Source organism: Fulmarus glacialis, unplaced genomic scaffold, assembly GCF_000690835.1.
Source record: "Fulmarus glacialis isolate BGI_N327 unplaced genomic scaffold, ASM69083v1 scaffold15367, whole genome shotgun sequence".
Classification (NCBI taxonomy): Eukaryota; Metazoa; Chordata; class Aves; order Procellariiformes; family Procellariidae; genus Fulmarus; species Fulmarus glacialis.
The window spans coordinates 2,955-25,778 of NW_009221401.1; the positions used below are offsets into that span (position 1 = coordinate 2,955).

The 22,824-nt window shown below is 38.8% G+C and overlaps 1 protein-coding gene across 1 annotated transcript in view; it reads left to right on the forward strand.

Moving 5' to 3' along the window:
- Nucleotides 1-3,352: 3,352 nt before the first annotated feature.
- The window catches only part of PTPRC (protein tyrosine phosphatase, receptor type, C), an 85,778-nt gene continuing 66,306 nt past the window's right edge, over nt 3,353-22,824 (forward strand). Inside the window, exon 1 of the mRNA XM_009581107.1 lies at nt 3,353-3,485. Within this exon, the coding sequence (XP_009579402.1) occupies nt 3,353-3,485 (133 nt within the window). The remainder of the gene's footprint in view (nt 3,486-22,824) is intronic.

Here is a 22,824-nt window from a genome sequence, read left to right on the forward strand (position 1 = left end):
CAAGTCTGTCGACACAGCCCCAGCTTCAGCTGACATAGCAGTCTGCCTACCCTATATTGAACACCTACCTGTAAACCAACTCATATTTTTTCCTAAATTTAGCCCGTGTCTAGATAGGAGTAATTATGTTTGCAACTATAGTTGGTTTAGCATTCAGAGAAAGCCACCGTGAGCTGTGTATTGAATTGTTTTTTCTAAAAATCTCTTCAACTCCCAGGAGAAAAATTAAGAAAAAAATATGTATCCTTTTTTTTCACTACCCGTGTGGTAATTCAGGTAAAGTAAACAATAAAAAAAAAAGTGCAAAAAAAAGCCATAGTCTCTAAAACTTCCAGGTTAATTTATAACTTAACAATCAGTATGGTTGTGATTATTTCCTATTCTCAGTGTATGGTGTGTTCACCCCAGCCAGCAAGTAAGCTCCCACCCAGCCCCACAGTGGCATGGGGCGAAGAATCAAAAGAGAAAAAGCGAGAAAACTTTGTGGGTCAAGATAAAAACAGTTTAAAAAGTAAGGGTGGGAGGAGGCGAAGTGATGCAAAGACAGTCACTTATCACCTCCCACAAGCAGACCAATGCCCAGTCAGCCTCCAAATAGTGGCTACTTTGGAAAGACCAAATCCGCAGTTTTATTGCTGAGCCTGGCATTACATGGCATGCAATATCCCTTTGGTCAGTCCAGGTTGCTGTCCTGGCTGTGTCCCCTCCCAGCCTCTTGCCCACCCCAGCTTGCTCCCTGGGGAGGCAGAGTGAGGAATAGAGAAAGCCTTGACACCCTGCAAGCAGTGTTCAGCAACACTTAAAACATTGGAGTGCTATCAACACAATTTTAGTCACAAGCCCACAACATGCAGGCTGCGATGAAGCAATTAACTCCATCGCAGCCAGAGCCAGCATGCAATGTTTCATTTCAAATAATATTTCCTCTTTTTTCTTTTCCCAGTGCAGCTATCTTCTTTCCCACCCTTCTGCACAAAGAGCATGCCTCTTCCCTTATTACATCCTCTTGATGATTTTTAGCATTGCTGCCTTCCCCAAAAGAAGTTTGCAGCCTCACCAGTGTATGTGTGCAGGCAGGCGGGGAGGGGAAGTGGGGAGTCATGTAAGTGTATTTTGAACTATGTAGGCTAACCAACAACTCGCATCCATGTCACAGCTCAACATTCACTTGAAGAAAAGCAAGTGTAGTGTATCAGAAAATTTCAGTACTGTCTCAAATTAGATTTACCAAGATCAACAAGGACACCACAAAGAAAATAGTTCAACTTTGCAGCCTAGAGGAGCTGAACCTACAGTCCTCTGTACTGTACTTATGTGCTGCTGCTTTATATATAGCTCAAGGTCGTTTAACCAATTTGCTGACCTTTGACAAAATCTTAATTTTCTACTCAGTCATTTCATTGTATTTCATTCCAGCTCTGAGCAACACCAGCTTAAACTGAAATTAAATAAAAAGAGTAAGACTTTCTTCTTTTTCACTTTCTTCTGGTGAAAATATTAATACTACAATAGGAAGAAGGAAAGTGTTTTTTGGTTTGGTTTGGTTTTTTTTCCCTCAGTCCTCATAAAGCAAGTGAGTATTTGGAAAGGTAAGACACAAAATCTGGGGTGGAAAAATGATGAATACTGGCAATCTGTCTTTAAGACCGGAGTTAGCTTAGCCTTAGCTAAGCTAGTCCCTGTAAAATTTCCTGACGTTATTCCTGATACAATTATGAACGTGATGGGGGTGTTTTTCTCCTTATTTTGTAAGACCTGCTTTCGAATTAGTGTTCCTAAAACAAGAACCGTGTACCTGTACTTATGCTAGTATACATGTATATACACAAGCATGTGTTTGTGCATTGAGATTTAAAATCTCTATTTCTTCACTTTCCAGTGCCTTCTAGGATTTTTGGTTTAATAAAAAAACAAAACAAAAAAACCTTACCATCCCTTCATAAAAGAAATCGGAACATTAATTTTAGCCTATTCACCACTTTACAACATGTCTCCGGTATTTCTGTTCTCACGTGGCTCACGCTCCTCACGTGGCTGTGAGAGTAGCAAGTCTTGCATGTCAGGCAGTTCCTCATCTTAGAGGGGAAGGACTTTTCTTGTCAAGCCTTCAAGCAGTAAACACACTTTTTTTCTTTTTTTTTTTTTAGCCAGTCCATCAGTAACTTATAGGGGTTTGAGTTTTGCTTTGCAGAAAGTAATTCTGGTGATGAGGATCTCTGTATGTTTTGTGTAAAGCATTTGTCCCTTTTACTGGCTTGGAAAAAAGGTCGAGATTCACCATTAGTTTTGCTTTTCTTTCAAACACTTCACTTGCAAGTAATTTCAGAGCTTAGCTAAACTAAGCACGCTTATAGCACGTTAAATGTTTCCTGACTTCTAGCGTCAGACTTCTTTAAAAGCTGATTTATGCTGCTGCGTGCACCTCTGCGCGCAGCATGCTCCACATTTTCCTGCCATGAGGAATTTTGCTGCTTTATCCAGCAAGGAGATGTATCTAAGGCCTTTCTGATAGATTTTCCGTATATTTTCAGGGCTGCCACTGCAAAAATTGCATCAGGTAATTTTCTCTAAGCCAGCTCTTACGAATATTTTGGGCAATGGTATGATGCATCACCAACCTGTCAGTGTTTCTAATACAGTACTATCATTTTTAAAGCATTACTTTTTGCATATAGTACTCTTTAAGATGCAAATACTATGACATAACTTGTGAAGGAAAACATGGGAACCGCAATCAGAGAGTTAGAGCTAGCTAATGCTTACAGCTGACAGAAAAACAGTACTGTGCACGGGTGCGAGGCCTTGTAATTGAAGGAAGCCGTCGCCACTGGGTCCGAAGGCCACCACGTAGATTATCTGCTCTCGGTTAAATGCAGCAGACGACCAGCCTCGCAGTGGAGCTTGGGGCCCAGCAGAGACCCCCCTTCTCCGTGCGCTACTTGTGCCTCCCTCAGGCCTGTTGCGAGGCTGCCTGCTGGTCGGGCATCGAGCTGCCGGGCTAACCCCACGGGGAGGAAGATGTGAGGTGAGGGAGCAGGACATGCGGTTGTGGGCCTGGTTTGAGGCAGCGGGGTTGGGATAGGAAGATGAAGCTGGTGGGAGCCAGCCTCGGAGAAGTTGGGGCCCTCGTGACACCTTTTCAGAGGAAGAGTGAGACTCGGTTCTAAATTTTGCTTTTGGCCCAGTGTTGTTTGAGATTGTCCTTTGTGTGGGATGGAAAATAGCAGGAGTGGTGGTCCAGAGATAGGTCAAATATGATGTGCATCATTGTCCTGAAAGCATAATAGACTGAAAAAGTGCATTTCTGACAGGAATTGTGCTCTTAATGGTGGACCTTGGAGCAGGGGCCACCATGGAAGAGCTCCCTCTGTGTCTCCCTCACAGCTCCTGTGTGGAGATGTTGGCTCTGTATTTCTGTGGTTACTGCACAGAAGTTCTAGGGGTCAAACTTTGCCTGGGAGATGCAAAGAACAAAGAGGAACCAAGTATTGTACAGTAGGAGCATTTTGGAAGTTCTTTGTCTACCCACGGGGAGTATTTTCTGGCCCTGTGGAGAGCTACGAGATTTCTGGTTTTAAAGGGGAATGTCTGACCACTGATCTGTGCTGTTCTGAAGTCATCACAAGAACAAGGTGGATGATGTTTTTTTAAAATTATTTATATTTTTAATATAAAATGGAACTTCATTAACATGCAGTTAATGTTAATATGAAAAGTTTTCTCTAGTAAATATATGGTCAGACAGGAGCTGCAGGAAACGACAGTATAGACAAATTATTATCAATTTGGTTATTCTGAGCAGCTGCCTAATTTATCTTTGAAATAAAGGCCTGGAAAGATTTCTTTTTCTAGAGAAAGAATTGGAACTAGACTACCATGGAAGCACGAAAGTATTCTCTGTATTTCTGTCTGAGGATATTGTGAATATTTGCATTGCTCTTTTTTGACTCTATGGGTAACAGCAGAAGCAGCATGGATTAAACCTTCTCTCACAGAGCACGGCACAGGCTATAACAGAAGTCTCTCAAAAGAAAAAATCATTGCTTTGAAAAACCTCAAAAGATACATTAAAAAAGGAAGCTTCATGCTTATGGTAAGGTAACGCTTGATAAAAGCCTACACAATATTGGCTCTCAAAACCCTCTTGAAATTAAATTAAATCCATTGAAATTCTTTAGTAAAGGCCTAACAAGTAATAGCTTTTATTTTGTCAGTGTGCCCTACTGGATCTTTTCCTTCCAAGCCACTTGAGATCCTCCTCTTAATAGTAGATATGTGTCCTAGTATTCAGAATATTACAGCAGTTCAGCTGTCTATTTTACTTCTCCCCTTTTGAAGGTAGGGGTGAACACCTTATGCCAAAGTACTGAGAATCTCAGAAATTATTCTTTTTCTACCTCTTTCTGGCCACATTACTCCTCCTTGCCTTCAGAACAAAACCAAATCTGGCTTTATGAAATAACCTGTGATAGTTTGGAGAGCAGCGCCTGCATTTTGTGGGTGCCAGCAGCTCCCTCTCAGCACTGGCTGACCAGAGCCTCATGTTCAGTATCAGGTTCAGGCAGGCTTCTGCAGCCACCTGCATGCATAGCACTGCCAGCCCTTTTGCTCGCTCCTACAGCCGTGTTTTTATGAATCCCACCTGGGAAGGAGAGGGATAGAAATGGTGATGAAAACACAAGGCTTTCTCCTTGTGAGCTGCAGTGAGGTGGGGTGGGAAGCACTCACCTGTGTACATCAAATAACTGTTGTGTTACAGTGTCAAGCTTTTTGGATGTTGCGCAAACTGACTCTAATAGCAACAGGTTGATATATTTTTCATTATGTGCATACTATGCCCTATATACTCCAGAAAAAAAACAGGAATATGTGTTATTACACTGGGGACTGCTTTGAAGCATTACGGGTAGAGCCCTATCATTTCCCTGTAATTTCCCAGTACAGATTACCTCCTCTCATTGTAACATCTTTTGATATCAGTGTTTTCTTCTGACCCTCTCACATTTCTGTTTTTGCAGTTCTGCAGTACGTGAAACGCAATGATGATACTGAAGAAATAACAAGGCTCTACAGCATAGAAAGTTGTGTCAATAGGTATGTGAATTAAAGGGTGGGAGGGGAGCGGGCGGTAAGAAGTTCAGAAACCTGACACTTTACAGTAACTTCGACTTCCTCTATACAAATTTTTGCTGTTTTGAAGTTTGCAGATTAAAAATATAAAGGGATGACTTGGTTATGGGAACCTTCCCCCTCCACAGACAGTATCTGATAGGCTTGTTACCAACAAACCAAAGGTTTGTGTGAAAATATACTTATGCCTGTAGTTAGATGTATGTTGTGCTGTTATTGGGCTCACAAATCTTAGTAACATCTTAACACACTCTCTTATCAAAGAATCTATGTTTATTTTAGAAAACTGACCTGAAAAATAATTTTGCCAGGGGAACCTTCAGAGTTCTCTGCAGGAACTTGATTTGAGCCTATTGAATCCTACCAGCATTTGATGATGAAGATGCTTTAGTTCCTCATCTACCAGCAGTTTGCTTGAGCTCTGAAGGAGCAGATTAGTGGTGCAGCGAAGAGGCATCCTCAGTTCCCAGAGGCAAGAACTATGGGTGCTATGGCATGACAGGACCTCTACCACAGAGTCTACGGACAGCCCGTCTGTGTCCTGGTCTGGAGAGGATGCAGAGATGACCCAGTCCTTTCCTGTACTGCATAGTGTCTTTCAGGTTGTTTAACAGCTGCAGGCAGCAGTGGGGAACAAACAGTGCACCCACGTTACTTTAATGAGCAAAGTTTCATTTCTAGCGTTTGTTCAAGGGATGTAAAGTGGGAAAACTGCTGTATACATCTAGTCTCTAAATACTTCCTAGAGCTGGCGTTCTCTAGCTTGCACCAGTATTCACGTGGGGAAATGGAGAGGCCTGAGAGGCTATATTTCTTCCTATGAAATCGCCAAGAGCTCAGTTAAATGTTTTCAGGCCTATGGTTTTCAGTAATGTTACTAAATTACAGCCTCTGCACAGAAACTTTAAAGTGGCAGACTTCGACATCTGAGCAAAGGAAAGTCTAAGTTTTGGGAAATGGCTGGAAGATTTCATTGCATTTACTGCAGTGATTACACAGACTCTTAATGCTCAGAGTTTAGTAGAAGGTGAGTGGCAGTAGGCTCTGCGTTTGGAGGAAACCCTTACATTAAAAAGAATGTTTCAAAGCAGAAATATTTCAGATTCCCATAAGAATGGAATGACTGGGGGGGAAAAAGGCAGTTAGGGTCCCTCCAGAGTGGCATAAATGAAAACCTTTGCTTCACTTTTGGAATCACAAAGTAAAAAATTTCTTCTTCATAGACTATTCATTCCAGAGTGGGTTTTTTTGTTCTTGTTGTTTGTTTTCCTGTGAAATGCCATGAAAATGGAAAGAATTTCTAACAGTTTCAGTATGGAGTGTGCCTAGGTCTCTATCAGTGATTGGTACTGACTTCAAAGATCATGTTACCTATCTTTCCCTCTCCCTACGATTTGATTATTGTATTGGGCTGTTATCTTAAATCATATGCCAGGATTAACAGATTAGTTTTGAAAGCCCTTTTTTTTTTTCTGCTGCATAGTTTGTGGTGTCTTGAAGTTCCACTGCTGTCTTTCTATTATCATCCATGGTATCATTACTGATAAAATAAAGGTATCAGAAATATATACTTATATTTTTGGAAACAAAAAAATACTGGAAATATTTTTATCTCCAAAACATCATATTAAATACACAGGAAATATCTATATTTATCTATCCAAAAAGGAAAAGAGCAAATTGAAGTTTAGGGCAAAAAAATCAAAAGCATAGTATTAATTATGGAGGACTGGCTTTTCAGGAAAAAAAAAAAAAAATTAAGGTGCCCCTTAATGCACAATTCTGCAAACTGCTATCAGTTATAGCTCTGTATGCAAATCTATAAACTCTAGATATTAAAAGAAAGCTGGAATCAGTTACTGATTCATAACCATCCTCAGAATCCACCATCCAAGTGTCCACAAGAAGTAATGCCACTTCAGAGTTCTAGCATTTCAGAGCTAACTTGTTAATTATGCAGAGAATAATTAGGAGATACTTATGTCTGTAATCTTAGCTACGTAGATATTTGCAACTACAGAATCTTGATTTTTTTCATAGCATTTTTATGCTGGGCATGATGTATAAAAAATGGATTCTTACATTTTTGCTCTTCAAATATGCAACATGATTTGAAACAGTATGAAGTATTCAGCTAGCATAATTGATTTAGTGGGAACTGATTGATGTTTAGTAATATTTTTAAAATTATTTAAGATATTTTTAAAAATGAATCAAATTTTTAAATTTATTAAAAATTCGTAGTTACTAAAGGAGGTGAATGGGAATGAATGCAGGTGTTGGGTAGCCTTATCTTACTTTTTAGGTGTTCTTGCCACATTGGAAAGCGTTGCCAGATTGAAATATGTTATTGTGTGTAGGCTGTGTTTACAGTAGTGGGACGAGATTCCCTTGATGAAATTCTAGAGAACCACTGTACAAAAATACCAGACACTCGTTCTACCATGTTTTGCAGCCTGGAATTTTTTTTCAGTCCTTACTGGCAGTTACGGATCAGGGAAGAATCCTCAGTTGAAGTGTGGTGGTTGGTGTGTACATGCTCATGTGTGCACACACATGTTGATGAAAAGCTCTACCAGTCCTGCCCTGTGCTGCAAAAATAATTTTAAAGTCTCTCCCCCTCTCCCTGAAGCATCTTAGGGCTAATTCCAGAGATAAGGAGAAATATAAAGGTGGGATGCAAAAGGTGGAAGTATTTAGGCACAAACCAGGAGGGGAAAAAAAAGTTTTTAAAAGAAAAAACAAAAATAAGTGCAATGATCACTTTGAATTGCCTAACTAGACATACTGGCTATCTGTATCTTTTATCTTTTCTACCTTTCTCTTCCTGAAATATAGTTTTAATATGTTCACGAAGTTGATTTAAAGCGTGCAGCAATAAGAGACTACAGAGTGCTATCTCAGGGAACTATTAGCTAATGATACCAAAGACTATGTAGGTTTCACTGTGTTATGACTAAAAATAGCAGGGGATAGGCTTTTTAATCTGGATAGCTATATGTGGAATGGAGTGTGTGTGTATACATGTGCATATATGCGTCTGTATAGACACATACAAATAGTTATATAAATGGCAGCAAAAGCTGATTATATACACTGTAATAAATCTCTAGTGTTTATTGGGTGCATTTAAAATGCAGTTTTTCTTTCCATACGGACTGTATTTTCAAGCTCCATTTCTTTCCGCCCTTCACCTCATTGGAGTATTCATTTTCTTTGTACAGAAGATCAGCAGGAGGTCTGTAAAATGACTTTTTTTTAGTAAGGGCTACAGGATTTGGCCTATAGTTTTACTGTAGATGAAAGAAATAATGGATTTCTTTGAAAAAGCAAGGAAAATCAGGACCATTTTGTTCAATACTACACCACTGTTTCCAGTAATTGCCTTGTACAGTTTGCAAGTCTTTCCAATTTATGCAAATACATTAACTTCTGAAAATCCCTTATAGCTGTGAGGTGGGGCCTTTTGAAGGAGGTGTTCTTTTGAAGGTTTGTGGGTCTCTTAAACACACATTTTTTTCTTCAAAGTAAATCTTGTAGACTACCTGTCACAAATCCTTCGTGTTAGGAATTCTGCTTGAAGAACTGTTTGAATTTCAATATCAGGTATTTCAAACAAATACATCTAATGCCTCAATACATTTTTCTTATGGTCAGTCAGTGGCCCTAAATAAGAAAGGGAACCTCTGATAATTTAAAATCTATTCCTAGCAACCCTTTGAAGAAAAAAATAAAATAAAATCTGAGGTTTTTATAGTTATTCTTGGAAACTAAGAAAGAGAAAGTAACTGTAAAGTAAACTTTCAATTTCTGAAGCTGTTGAAAACAAAAAAAACCCAATCCCACAAAACCCCTCTAATTTTAGAAACCAACTCTCCACCCCCTTTCCCAAGCAGTTGGTGAAATTCTTCTGGTTCATATTTATGCAATAGTGTTACAGACTTACAGAATAACCTAGACTAGCAAAGCTCTCAGGATGTTATCTGCCTGTATCCTTTGCTTAGAGCAGGGCTTACTTCAATGTTAGTTGCTCACAGCCTTTTCTCATCGAGTTTTGACTCTGTGGATGGATGCGCCGCAGCTGCTCTGAGCAGCTCATTCCACTGGATGACTGTACTCGTGAAATTTTAGTTCTTAATAGAGAGTCATGATTTTGCTTGATGCAATCGGTGCCTGTTGTTCCTCATCCTTTCATTTTGCACCTCTGAGAAGTGTTTGACTCTGTCTTCTCTATAACCACCCACCAGGTAGTTGAAAACAGCAATAACATCCCCTTTTTAGCTTTTTTTTGGTCTAGACTGACAAACATAGTTTTCTCATTCTCTGCTTCTTCATCATGTGCTCCAATTCCCTATACTCTTATAAATAAGGTAAATGAGAGGTGCAAAACTATAACAGAAAACAGTACAATAACATACAAATAGGTTTTTGTCTTGACTCCTGAATTAGAGGAAATAATTCATTATAAGCATGTCTGTCATTATCAGTTTAAGCTGTCAAGTGAATAACAGTATTTAAGTTTTCTATAGTGAAATCCTATTCCAGCAGATTGTATTGATTGCAGGACAAGGGATCTGTTTCATACATTATGCAGGAGTGAGGCCATAAGGTTTTAAAGCATTTACCTCTGAAATTCTTTCTGTAGCCAAGAATGGCTATTTTGTTTGATATAATTTTGAAAATTCCGATATCCTATAGTGCAAAGGTTTTGTACACTACCAATCTGGAAAGAGAAAAGGTACTTTTAAAGTTTGGAGATGGAGAAGAAGAGTATCATAGTCTCAAGAAAGGTTCATAATAAAAGCTAGAATTTTTGCTCAGTGTCTCTATGCAGTTGTGGACATAAGGAAGTACACAGCTCATCTTGGATTTAAAGCCTTTGGCTATAGGACAATTAAGGGGGCACATAGATTACTTGAAAGCTTGTCTGGCTTATGTTGAATTGTTACAAGATTCCTACAGCTCAAGGACACCATCCTGTTGTTAAGAAAACCAGAAGTGAACTTGCTTCTTGAAGTCCAGCCTCATTTTTACAGTCAGGGTCTCCAGGAAGGAGAATCATAAATCTGGAAAGTTATAAAATCTTTTCCATAATTCAAGGTCAAGCTATAAATCTAAGTTACCAGGTCTCTTGCTAGATATGTATTTTCTCTCGTTCTTAGAGTTTAAAGCTTCCAAGAAGTGACCCTTTAAATGCTATCGACATTAATTTTAGCAGCAAATGTGAACATTAATCTTGCTGAACTGGGCAGTATGAGTTGCTTAAAACAAGTATATGATCAAAGGTTTTTGTGTAACATGGAACACAAAACATGTTCCATGTTACACAAACATGGAACATGTAAAGGATCCTCTTAACCTGATAACCCTTCCATCTAAAAATGACAATTATTTTGCAACTTCATACATGTGTACATACTCATGTACCTGTTCCTATATACACCTACACACACTGAGGATCCTGTCTATTATTGCCCTTTGGAACACTCCTTGGGACTTCCCAAATGCCTGTAGAGCCCAGCAACCTGACACCTAGATGGAGTTGGATATAGTGAAGTACATTGTACCAGCATCCATGCTTTCTCTGCTGAGATTATTACCAGCATCTTGCTTTCATCTGCAGTGCTCGGAGTGATCACCACTTCTTACTTGATGATCTATTTTTCTTCTCTGCTCTCCTCCTCTCGCTTCCCTCCCACACACATTTGTATTGTTCGTCCAGAACACGTGTGCTGCACGGAGCTGGATTAGTCAAAGTGTGCATTTCCCTGAACAGTAGTATGGTTAGGGGACAACCAGTGAAAAAAGGCGCTTACCCTCAGCTTAGGAGGATAACACAGATCTCTGCACTAGTAATATAGTATGTCTGCTGAAGATGAAAATGTTCAAATTATTCCAATGAATGCTGCAGAAATGGCCATAAAGAAACAGCTATGTTTTCTAAACATAGAAAACCCAACCTCACACCTCATTAGCTGGTAAGGGAAGGAGGAGATACTAGCAACTGTGTATACAATAGGTAGATTGAAATGTGTGGTTAAACTACAAGCCAAAACACACTAAGACATAACATGCATCTCATCGAATGTACTGCTGAAAACTGGTATTAGGGAGGGCTATCTAATGGACCATTTTGTTCCGTACAACATGTTCAAATTCTATCTTGTCAACTGGAAACCATCAACAAGCTGAAAGAGCAGCCGGGGGCCAAGCAGAGCGAGAGATGTGCTCTCAGCACTTGGACTGGACAGAACTTCAAATTTCTGCACACTTCTGCAACCCCTCCACTGCCCCAGAGCAGGGTTCGTTGGTCCTGCAGGACCTCGGAGTGAGTGTCATGTATGCTTTAGTTCAGTGCATACTTCAATCATCCAATGTATCATGACAAGAGCTAAGAAACCAGCTTATCAATTTAGAAGAACCTGAGGCAACTGACTGAAAAAGTTTTGCTGAATCTTTAAAGTAGTCCTAAGATGAGAATTTGGGTAGTATTTGTCTGTCACTGTACTTTTCTACTTTCAGTAAGAAAGTGCTGGCTCCTGTGGCACTTCAGATACAAAGCCAGACTGGTGACAAGGAGCTCGGTACCTCTGATGTACAAAATGAAATCCAAGATATTAATTAGATTGTCCTCAAAGGACCAGCCTTTTCATCCAAACAATCCAAAGGTAAGAAGGCATGCACTAACATAAAAGGTTTCAGTATGTTAAACTGAGGTTGGGGAGCGGGGGGCTGTATATCAACACTGCTGTTTTCAGCTCCCAGAGTATTTCTTAACTTCAGGGACCTGCAGTGGGCTGCATCAAAACACCTTAGCTGATCTCCAGAAAGTCTGTCTTCAAAGAGATCTACCAGAGACCACTTAAGCGAAATTGTGGCTTTACTGATGTAGCTTGGATTTCACTTAGCTGGAAAAGAAGGTTATATTCAGGCCTTTGGTTATGAATTTTGCAACTCTGCCCCATTGCTGGGCCTTGGTAATTATCATACAGGAACCAGAAAGTGAAACCAGCTTGGAAAGCTGAGGCAAAAGCAGAAAGCAGCAGTCAGGAGATTTTATTGTTTTTCAGTTATATCAACTTCAGTTATATAGCTTTTTTTGGGCCTGATAGTCTTAATCTGACAGTCTTGAAAACAATGCTGCTGATCTTTTATGGCGTAATTGACAGTAAAGGCATTAAATATATCTAATGTTGCAGTTAAACAAAACTTGCTTCCAATACGTAAACTATTGATAAACACAGCATAAAAGTAGTAAAGTAGTTTAAGTGGGTATTTGCTTGGATTCAAGATAGATAGTCTATTTGACAGGGCTTTTAGTTTTTGTTTTTCCTTTTGAGCTTTTACTTGATCAATAAGCAATTTTAAGAGGTTTGAAGATTGGTGTAGATAATTCATAAAACTGGTTTTGCATAATTTAGCTATTGTAGATCATGCAATGCAAACTATTTTTTTTCTTAATTAATTTGAACGTTAATGAAAGCATAAAATTCTTTTAAATAGGTAAATAAGTAAAGATGCATGATCGTCAGAGAGTTCACCTGGTTGGATGGTTGTACAAAGAACATGTACATTTTCAGCCTGCTCAACTTTCCAACACTGAGCTAGGACATATATCAAAACCAGACTTTTTCTACTTCCCATTACCCTTTGGAACAGAGCAGAGGCCACTGTGGAAACAGCAGAGAAAAGCTCTTCCCACCCTGTTTTCGAACTTCTCTTTTCTCACCCTGCTTGTGTTCCTTATGCAAACAAAATGTAATGAAGACTGAACTCCCCACCTCGCCTCAAACTCGAGGGTTTGCTTGGAGCTCGGTTTCCTCAGGACTAGTTTTTGGCGCTTTCACTGTCCTAATATTATAGTAGTATGCAAAAGATATTATTTCCAGCTGGAAGGAAACATTTATGATTTAAGAAGGTGACCTATCTGTGAACAGTAATGAGAAAGTTTAGACGTTGGTAGGTATTTTTTCAGGCTAATGTGGGAAACTTGGAGAAAGGAAGGTTCCAAGGGCAAGGAATAGCACAAAGGATTTTCTGGATCAGAGACAGTGGAGGGCAGGCTCGTGTTATTTTGTTCACTAGCATCATCTGTCTTTAAATTATGTTCCTGTTTACAGTAGAAGGAAAGGAAAATGAACAGATTAATTGCTTTTCTTAGAAAAACTTCTTTGTGAATCTATTTTTCCATAGTGGTTGGTCTCTTCCAACTAAAATGACAGTGTGCTGGACAAGGGGGCAAAATCTGTCAGAAACTTCACCCCTCCAGAATGTGTCTCCATTGATCAGTGTGGGGCAACTTGCTGAACATCAGCAAACTGAAAATAAAGCTGGGATGTCAAACTGAAATGAGGTTGATATCTTTCTCAGTATACCTTTGTCTGAACGAAAAAAACTTAATTTTTGTTTACCAGTTTACATGCTTGATAGACTGACTTTGCTCTAGGAATTGGCAATGTTTAGCTAACAAGTATTTCTTGTTTTGCATAAAAAAGTTTTAAATAATGCCTCTGTATTTTAACCCAGAATTTCGTAACTAAACTAAATTTCAAACTGTAAAGCAGATCTTCGTATGAGAAGAAGAAGACGTCAGACGGAGCCTCTTGCCAAATAATTGTTGCATGGAGTTTCATCTTTTGTGACATTTCCTAACTTCCTAAGTATAGGAAATAACACTTGCTATAAGGCAGAAAGAGGCAAATATTTTATGCTGATCTTGGGAGAGGGAGAGCACATTATCTCAGTTAGTATGTCAGCCTGAGCTTGATATGGGAAAAATGAGCTATTCTTGCTATGCCAGAATTTATATTGCTAGCACTTTATCACTTTTTAAAACAAACTGAAGAAACAATAGTAATACTAGCCTTTTGGTTTTTTTTTTTTTGACAGAGACTTTTTTTTGGCAGTGTACATGAGTACAAATTATAAAATTAGCTGTTGTGAAATCGTGATACTTCTTTGTGAGACACGTGAAACATTTTTTTTCCTGAACTAAAGGAATCTGATACTGTTTTACTCCAGTTGTGATTCAATTGTTTTATATAATCTGAGAATTCCAGGTGTTTTGGAAATATCACAGCATGGACTATTTCAGCATGATAGATTACAAGCTTTCCCTCCTCTTCCTCCACCATCCTCTTTTGGCTATTTTTGGCTATTCCATTGTGTTGCATGCAGTAAATATATTGTACATGTTTTTAAAGCCCCAGCAATATGTTTCTTGATCTTTTGTGACACAGTTAAAATAGCCAATTTGCGCTAAATATCTTTGAGTGTTTATTACAAAATATCCTACAGTGAAATAGAAATAAGTGATAAAACAAAAATAATGAAACAAAACTTTTTATTTCAGAGTGCTTAATTTTCCAGTGCTGTCTTTTCTTTTACCTGTCTTTAAATCACTCAAGTATTTACTTGGCTGTGTGCCACAATTTGTGTCTTGCACAAAAGCCTACTGTTTACCTGGGTGTTACTTTAAAAGTATGTATTTCCAATATTTCTGCACCTCTGTTAGCTGACTTTAATTATGCCCATTAACAAGAAGTGATAGGGAAGCATTTGAAATTGCATAAATGACTTTATATAATACTCATTTTAATCCTTTTAATGAAATTGAAATGCTTAATTGAGTCTCTCACTTTTGCTTAGATTTACCTTCTGCAGTTCTCATTCAGACTAGACACCAGTCTACCCAAGTAGGATGATTTTCACCGAACTTTCTGAATACTGTAAAAGTTTGGAGAAGGCCAAAGATATGAGATCTAAAAAGATTAGCCAGACCATCTTAAATTTGGTAGGTCCTAACTGCAGATCTCAGTTTTCCTGAATATTCTAGTATTGTCTTCAGTTTTTCTCTTCCATTGTCATTTTTAATCTGCAGTAAGTGTTTTCTATGTCCCAGGACAAATAACATTCTTGATTAAAAGAAAGGATAAAATCAGTATGGAGGTAGCAGAGAAAATGAGAAGGCTGATAGTTTGGTAAATTTGGATTTAATGTTACTATTATTGCAGACAAGTAATCAATTTCAAATATTTTGACGAAGAAGTACATATAACATGCAGCAAGTAACCTTCTTTCCATGCTACTGCAATGCATCTCATGTATTTTTTACTTCTGCCCCCCCCCCGCCCCATTTCTTACCTTATTGTTATTTTTTTTTTTTTTTTTAAACACTTGACTCATTTTATGTCAGTCAGGGAAGATCGGTGGTAATACCAGATTTTTTTAGCACTTCTAAAGGAGCAAATAAGCAAGGTACATGGACCTTCACAAAACTGAATAGAAAGTGTTTCTGGGACAATACTTTAAAAATATATTTCAAAAGTGTATGTCCCAGGGTGTAGCTTCATGGGATTTTCAATGTTACAGAAGTCTTTTTATGCTACAGAAACTCCTCAGAAAAGTTCGTCTCTGCTTACAGTGAACTATTTGTCAATGTTTCCTTCCAGTTTTGAGAACTCTTTTTCTTTAAAGAAGCTTTGAATTTATTGTCTATACTAACTACTTTGTGGTTTTTGTAGTGTGAGACTAAATGAAGACAACCAGTGTATCTTTTGACAGACTTTTTCTGAGTATCAGCATTATGAACTTGCCACATTTTAAGATGGCTTACTGTGTGTGTGTGTGTGTGTGTGTGTGCATGAAACATATAAATTGAAGAGTTTACAGGCAGGGAAACTGAGGGAGGTGGATGTGACATAGACCCTGATGTGCAAGGTAAGTCTATGGGATCAGTCTGGTTTCCTAACTGTTTCAAATTCAAAGATGGATATTATGAGTTAAGATTATAGAAATCTTTCAGACTCTTTTAGCTTTATAGCAGTAGTTTCTTGACAAGCCATTGAGGAAGAAGTAATGCCTGCCACATGCTTATCTTTGGAGACATCTATCTAACCCATTAGGACAGCCCCAGAGAGAAAAATCATGTCAAAATGTGGAGAAGGGGTAAGAGATGGGCTATCAGAAGATGACCAACAGCATCACTGTAAGCAGACCAGCCTTCTAGGTAAATATTTGTGGTTTATGCTTGTATATACCTTGCTCAGAGGCATTTTTGTGCTTCTGTACCATAATGAATACAATCAGCTGTGGGAATAAATTTCCATCCAAAAAATAATCATAGTTTGGATGTTAGGAAAGCATTTGGTATAACGTTATCCTGTATCTTATTGGAAAAATGAACACAAATACTCTTGGAGATATAAGCACTGTCATCTGACAGCAAAACACCGGGAGGACTTGCAGACCACAGCTAATAGTGTATGACAATTAATCTGGCATCCTAGGTGGGAAGCAGTCCGGGTGGAAGCAGAACACAGTGCTAGAAGCAAACAATACATAAGTTAATGTCAAAGGTACCTACCTGGGAAAAAACCCGAAAAACGGACAGAGAACTCACAGAAAGCAAGCTGGTCTACTCATTTACAATACAGACTAACCAGCAGTTAGCTCAGAAGTATCATATTGAGAAGAATAGCCCAAAACACAGGTTCAGTAGCCTACCCTGTCACTGCCCCTGGTTTGCTTCAGCTAAAGTTGTGCTTTAAAAAAAAAAGAAAGAAAGAAAAAAAAAATTAAAAATCCTCACCCTGTTTGGTTATTTCAAGCACTAGCTTCAGAATAAACAGACATGTCTTTAAGTATGCTACAGAGCACACAGGAAACAATGTCCAAGAGATAAGGGAATGTCCAGTGAACTGCAATGAAGTATATGAGTGCTATTTTGAAACCAGAATGGAAATACTTTGGGAAAGATTGTTTCTGTAGGCATTTTCTTCTTTTTCTGTGTGGGCTCTTTTGTGTTGGCTGTGTTGGGTTACTATTGCTTTGACTCATGTTCTGTCAGGCCTTCTGCAAATGTGGCACAACTATGACTTTCTGTATGGTGCAGGTAAGATACCATTTACTGCAGTGTGTCATGTAGTTGTGTATAATTTTGCATGTAATTTGGGAAGATTAACTAGCAGACAGAGATTAGCTAATAGGAAGCAATCAGCACGCAAGTAATCAGTTTTGCTAAAGGCAGGGTGGATTTGGCGAAGGTAATAGTGGGGATCCTGCACAGAGGGAGCTTATTTAGCACCTCCAGCTGCGGTACTCCTCCTGAGTTTTTAGTGTGATTGCGCAGAGCACAGCTCCCTGCCTGGCATTCAGCTCACTGGTTTTTACAGCTGCTGTTGTTCATTTGCTGAGACAAAGTCATATAGTATCTATAAGAATCTAGAGGTTAGCACTAGGAGAAATGAAACTGGAAAAAAAAAAGGAGAGTTGGACTAATAGAAGGAAAAATCTGCAATTGTTGAAGGTCTCTTCCGAATGAGAGTTCAACAAGGAGTGGTCCATGTGTAGCAAATATTCAAATAAATGTTGTCCCTCCTTTTCATTTTCCCTTTCAAACTGGATGATGGAAGGACACGAAGAAAAGACACTGTGTGTAAAAATGTTTATTTGATGTTTTATAATGTGAAATGGACTCATGCATTGTGCAGTGTTTGAACACCATATACAAAGCTAAATCCTGAGCTGTTTTCAGCATCCAGATTCGTTCAAAACCAGGAGGAGGAGCATATGTTCAGCACAAATCTGACTGAGTGCTTATGGGTATGCTGCCACTGTCTAAGGGCAGCAAATTCTAAGTCAGCATGTTAAACGGAGCTATTCAAGAACACCCATTTCACAATAACTGCCTAGTGTTATCCTGGAATGATTTTATGTGTAAGCAAGAAGTAAGTGCTTGGCACTTCTGAGAGCTTATCGTAGACTTATTGTTCATTTTGGGCCAGATTGTGAATAGTGCCTCAGGGATACCAAAATACGATCTCTGTCCTAAGCAGGTACAGCATAGATCATGCAGGCAACATATGAAGTGAAGATGTCAAATCATCATTGCCTGAGGGTTGATCGCAGCATAGCAGTATGCCTGCACAAAGAGCTGTATTGTTTACTCTTGACCTTAAAATAATTTGATCCAATATGACATATTAAGTAAAAATGTTTTCTTTCTTCAAGAAATAGTTCTTGGCAATTGCAAGCAACCCTGAAAAAACATGTGCAAAATAAATTCCTTAGCAAATATTCCACATAAATTTAAGAGCATTATAACATATATTCCTTAGCATGAACAATGTTTTCACAGTAAGGCTGTCAAATTAATTTTACAGGATGAAATGCATTATGGAGGTACCTCCCTTGATTTAAAGAGTTGCCCTTGGGATGAATTTATCCTCTGTCCTTTAGTGTTTGCTAAGGTGTGTGCCTTCAGATTCTGTTGGACTGTTTAATTCTGATGTGCAGCCATGGTGAACATCACTGTAACTGAGCTGAGCCATAAGAGCTGACTTCCATGCAAGGAAAATTATGCGAAACAAAGAAAGTGTGCATAACTTTAAATCCAAGGGATGTATGAAATATGTAGAGAATTTGATTTTTATTGATTTACATGCTCTGTATTTTATTCTTTTAAGGCCTCTGGACAAAAAGAAAACAAAGATGGCTTCTCAAGAATACATTTCTTGAGAAGACTAATTTATACAACATTTTGTAAACATGTTGACACAAAACAGCATCAGGTTTAGGTACCAGTGGAGAACACCATTTCCTGAATTAAAAAAAAAAAAAATGCAACCCAGTTAAAATTCTTTGGGGTGAATGCCAAGGTGACACCATATTGACTTTGAAAATCTGGAATTGGAATGGGAAGTTATGTTGGGTGAGGAAGATGAATGCTCCGTCATTGTTTGGTTAAACTCTTAGGGAAATGAACACAGGGTGAAACTGAGCAGCATGAAATCATATGAAGAGAGAACAAAAAGTGTGGTTTCATTGGCATCTTTCAGTCACAGTTCCTATGGCATTGAACACAGCAAGCACCAGGAATGATAGCTTTTGGGTGGCACAGGCCCTGTAGGTATTAGCATGCAGGGTAAGCATGGCTATTACTTGATACCTGATGGCAGATACAGGGTGGCCCAATCTTTTGGGGGCAACCCGCAACAATCCAACCTGAGACACAAATTTATTTGGCTTGTGGCTGTATGAAAACACTGCTCATACCCTGCTTACTACTACTCCTGCCTTCCCTCCATCTTTCCAGTCTGTTTCCTCCCAGCCCTGCGGTACCAGGCAGAGATAGGGAACAGTTCTGGGAGCCTCTGTGGCATGGAAGAGGGGAGTCTCAAAGTCACTTACATGGGTGAAGAGTTTATGCTCTCCCTGCCTCCAGGGTAGATAGTGGTGGTTTTTAGAATAGTATGGGATTTTTTAGCTGCATTAGCATATGATGGAGTTGTTCAAGGGCAGAGGTGTCATGCTTGCTCCGTCCCTCCCTCACATTCACACACACATGTCACTGTTACTTGGGGGGAGGAGATAAGGCAGGAGTCTGTACTGAAAAGAGCAAGATGCCACACACCTTGAACCACCTCCTAATAAAGCTATTGTAAAGTAGGGAGCTATGGAGAAGTGCTTATGTTTATCTGGCCTACATGGGTACCTTTTTACTCTCCAGTTGTTGCTCATCCTTCCCCTTTCTTAGCTGTATTTGAAAATGCTGTGGCCCCTTTTTGCAGGTTTCCCACTTGAGTACAATTGCCTTCAGGGGTGATTTCATTCCCTGTGAGCTCCTGTACGAGCAGGTACAGCCCAGGCTGTCCATTTGTTTTTTCTTGAAAGTCAGTGAAATATTCTGGGAAAGGAAATCTGCTTAACCACAGAATCGAGCATGTTCAGAACAATTTTCTCTTCCTCTGCTTTGCCTTTGCCTACACAGTGTGATAAGACCTGACCAAGCAGGACCACCGCTAAGTAATGATGCCTTCAGAAGCAAAAAATGTGAAATGCTTTGTGTAGTAGTATTTGAGGATTGCACCATGCCCAGTGCACTCTGTAATCTGTTGCCTTTGTGCAGCACAACTTAACAAAACAGAGCTACAGAAACGCCTCCTGGTAAAAAAGGAAGTTGGCAGCGACTGTGGAGGCTATTGGAGATCTTGGTTTCTCTCAGCAAGCTCTAAGATTTTTTGGGATCTGGGCAGAGCTTTTGCACTATTAGGATCAGTCACTGAGTAACTACAGCATTTTTGCTTTGTTTTGATGTGTTATGAGAGATTGTGGAGGAGAATGAGCGTGTGCGTGTTTTGAGGATCAGAACTCCTTGCTCCAATGCTGCGGTCTCATTAGCAGTGAGAGAACCAGACCTCCCTCCTGGCTTAACCATGGGGACAATTGACTAGGCCTAGGGCTAAGACTCAGCACTGTGAGCAGGAACAGTTGTCCTCCCCCTTCTCCCATTTAGGGAAACAGTTTAGGGCTGGCAGTGAATAGTCCGTCTGTGCTGAGCCTCCTCTTTCCATCTAACTCAAGTCACTCTGCCAAGAACAGTGGATATGTGGTTAGAAGGGAAATACTTCCCTGCCAGAGCGGGGCTTTTGGTTCAAGGGCTCATATCAAATGCTGTGAGCATTTATTAGACCTAGCCAAGGACTACAGAGGTTGGAAAGAAAGAGAATTGGGAATGAGGGTTGATGATATCTTTATCATCATCTCCTTATTCAACAATTATTATTCTCATGTGGGACATCTGGGTCATGTGTAAATCAATGCAAATCAAAAACAGTGGGAATTTTCATTGCATCTTTCCATAGAATAATTTGATTTTTCTCCCTCTATACATCATCTGTTTCAGAAATCTATTGCAGGGATAGAGTTCTGAATATACAGAATTTAATAGTATGTTTGTTTTAGACTTAATTTCAGTCTCGCAGTAGAGCCAAACGTTTTTTTGATGATTATCAATCAAACACAGTTCTGGTGTATTTTAGGTGTTGAAGCTGAATATAACCTGCATATATTCCTGTAAACTATTAGCTAGTTCTGAAATGCAACTAATTTTATGTTTCTATTATTTCTTGTGAGTTTGTTTCATTTGTTGTTTGCCTTTCCCATTTTTTTTTTTTTTTTTTTTAAAAACGGTTTTGACTAGATCTGGGATGATTAATTTACCTGCAAATATATGGTATTTCAGCATAGAAATATTTTCAAATGGCATAATTAGTGTCATGTAAGAAACGTCATAAAACACTTCAAATTAATTAGTACAGAATGAATCTAATTATTTTATGATTATTATTTCAATGTATTTTCATGTAAAATTATGGGAATTGCTTCATAACAATATTTGCAACTCATCTGGAGCAAGGACATATTGCTTTAATTCTTTCTACTTTGAATTGCCTTTCTTTTCTCTATATTTCAAGAGCTGTATTCTTTAAATTTTTTGTATGAAGCAGGAGGCATGTATTGGTGATCTTTTCCAAAGGCTTCAAATGTAAATTGAAAGGAAAACTGATTGTTATGGGCACTTGATATTTTTAGAATTTTATTGCAGTTGTGATACAATTGCCCTTTGAGCTGGTGTTTAACTGCACAGAATATGGAGACATTTATGGTAATTTAACAAATCGACTGTATTGCAAGATAGGTGAATCAGACAAGGAAGGATTTACTTCTTACAGGATTTTTTTTGTTTGTTTGTTTCTTTGTTTTGGGTATTTTGGTGCTTTTCATAACTTACAAAAGAGAGAGACTTCCAAAGAGATGGGTAACTTAAGCATCTACACATTTTTTAATGTGATTTTAGAAATGCTTGATAGTACAAATTGGTGGTTCTGGCTTTGATTCTTTCCAGTGCAGGGGGGAGTATACCGCTATGGTTACATACTGACATAATAATTTGGCTGATTAAAAATTAAGGCTGTGTCCTGAGAAAGGATTTATTTTAATAGCCCATTGCTTAATCTGCAAGTAGAGTAAATTAATCCCTTCCCACTCCCCCAAAAGTGGGTTTTTAATTTTATCCTTGGGAAGAAGACTGAAGTTTACGTTTGGGAAAAAACTTCATGTGTTCTAATAGCCTTAAACATATTTGTGATTAATTCTGGCTGAGCCATGAATAGGAAATAATATATGGGGTGCAAATACATTGGTGTAGCCATAATATATGAATTTATAGAAAGCTGCAGACTGAGCCTATGTGATATGGAGCTCAATATAAGACGATGAGTGTAAAATCCCACTATAGCATCTTTATAGTATCGCTTTCAGCACAGGTCTGAACCACACTAGAACTGAAATTTCCATACTTCGTAGTCTGTTGTTTGGCTTGCTCACAATGCAGTGATCTTAGCTAGCAAACCCAAGCAATCTCTCCTTGACAGAAGAATGAAACAGAAGAGCTTATGTCCTGGCCATCAGCCAGCCCTATGCTGTAGGAATTTCCCCTTCAAACCATCTTCTTCTCTTTCTTCTTCTGGAGCAACTGCTTTTATGGACCATGTTTTCCACTCAGCAAGTCTACAACAACCATTTCCTGACCTTCCCTGTGGCTGAGAGGAACTAAACTGTCCTCCTTTGTTAATCAGTAGAGCTGAGATTGCTCTGTCAGTTCTGAAGTCCTCCAATGCACATAGCTTTATATCCCACGACATTTAGGTTTTCATGACTAATGAAAATGCTAGCAGAGTATACTGATTCCCTTTGGCTGATTCTATGTTTTTTGCTTAAATCTGAACTTTCTTTTGTGTAACTTCTAGCTTTGTGTATGTGGTTGATAATTACCTGCTTTCAAAGGCTTATTATGAGGGGAGAAATCTTGAGAGTGTTTGCTTCTTGTCACACACTTCCTTCCTCCTTCTT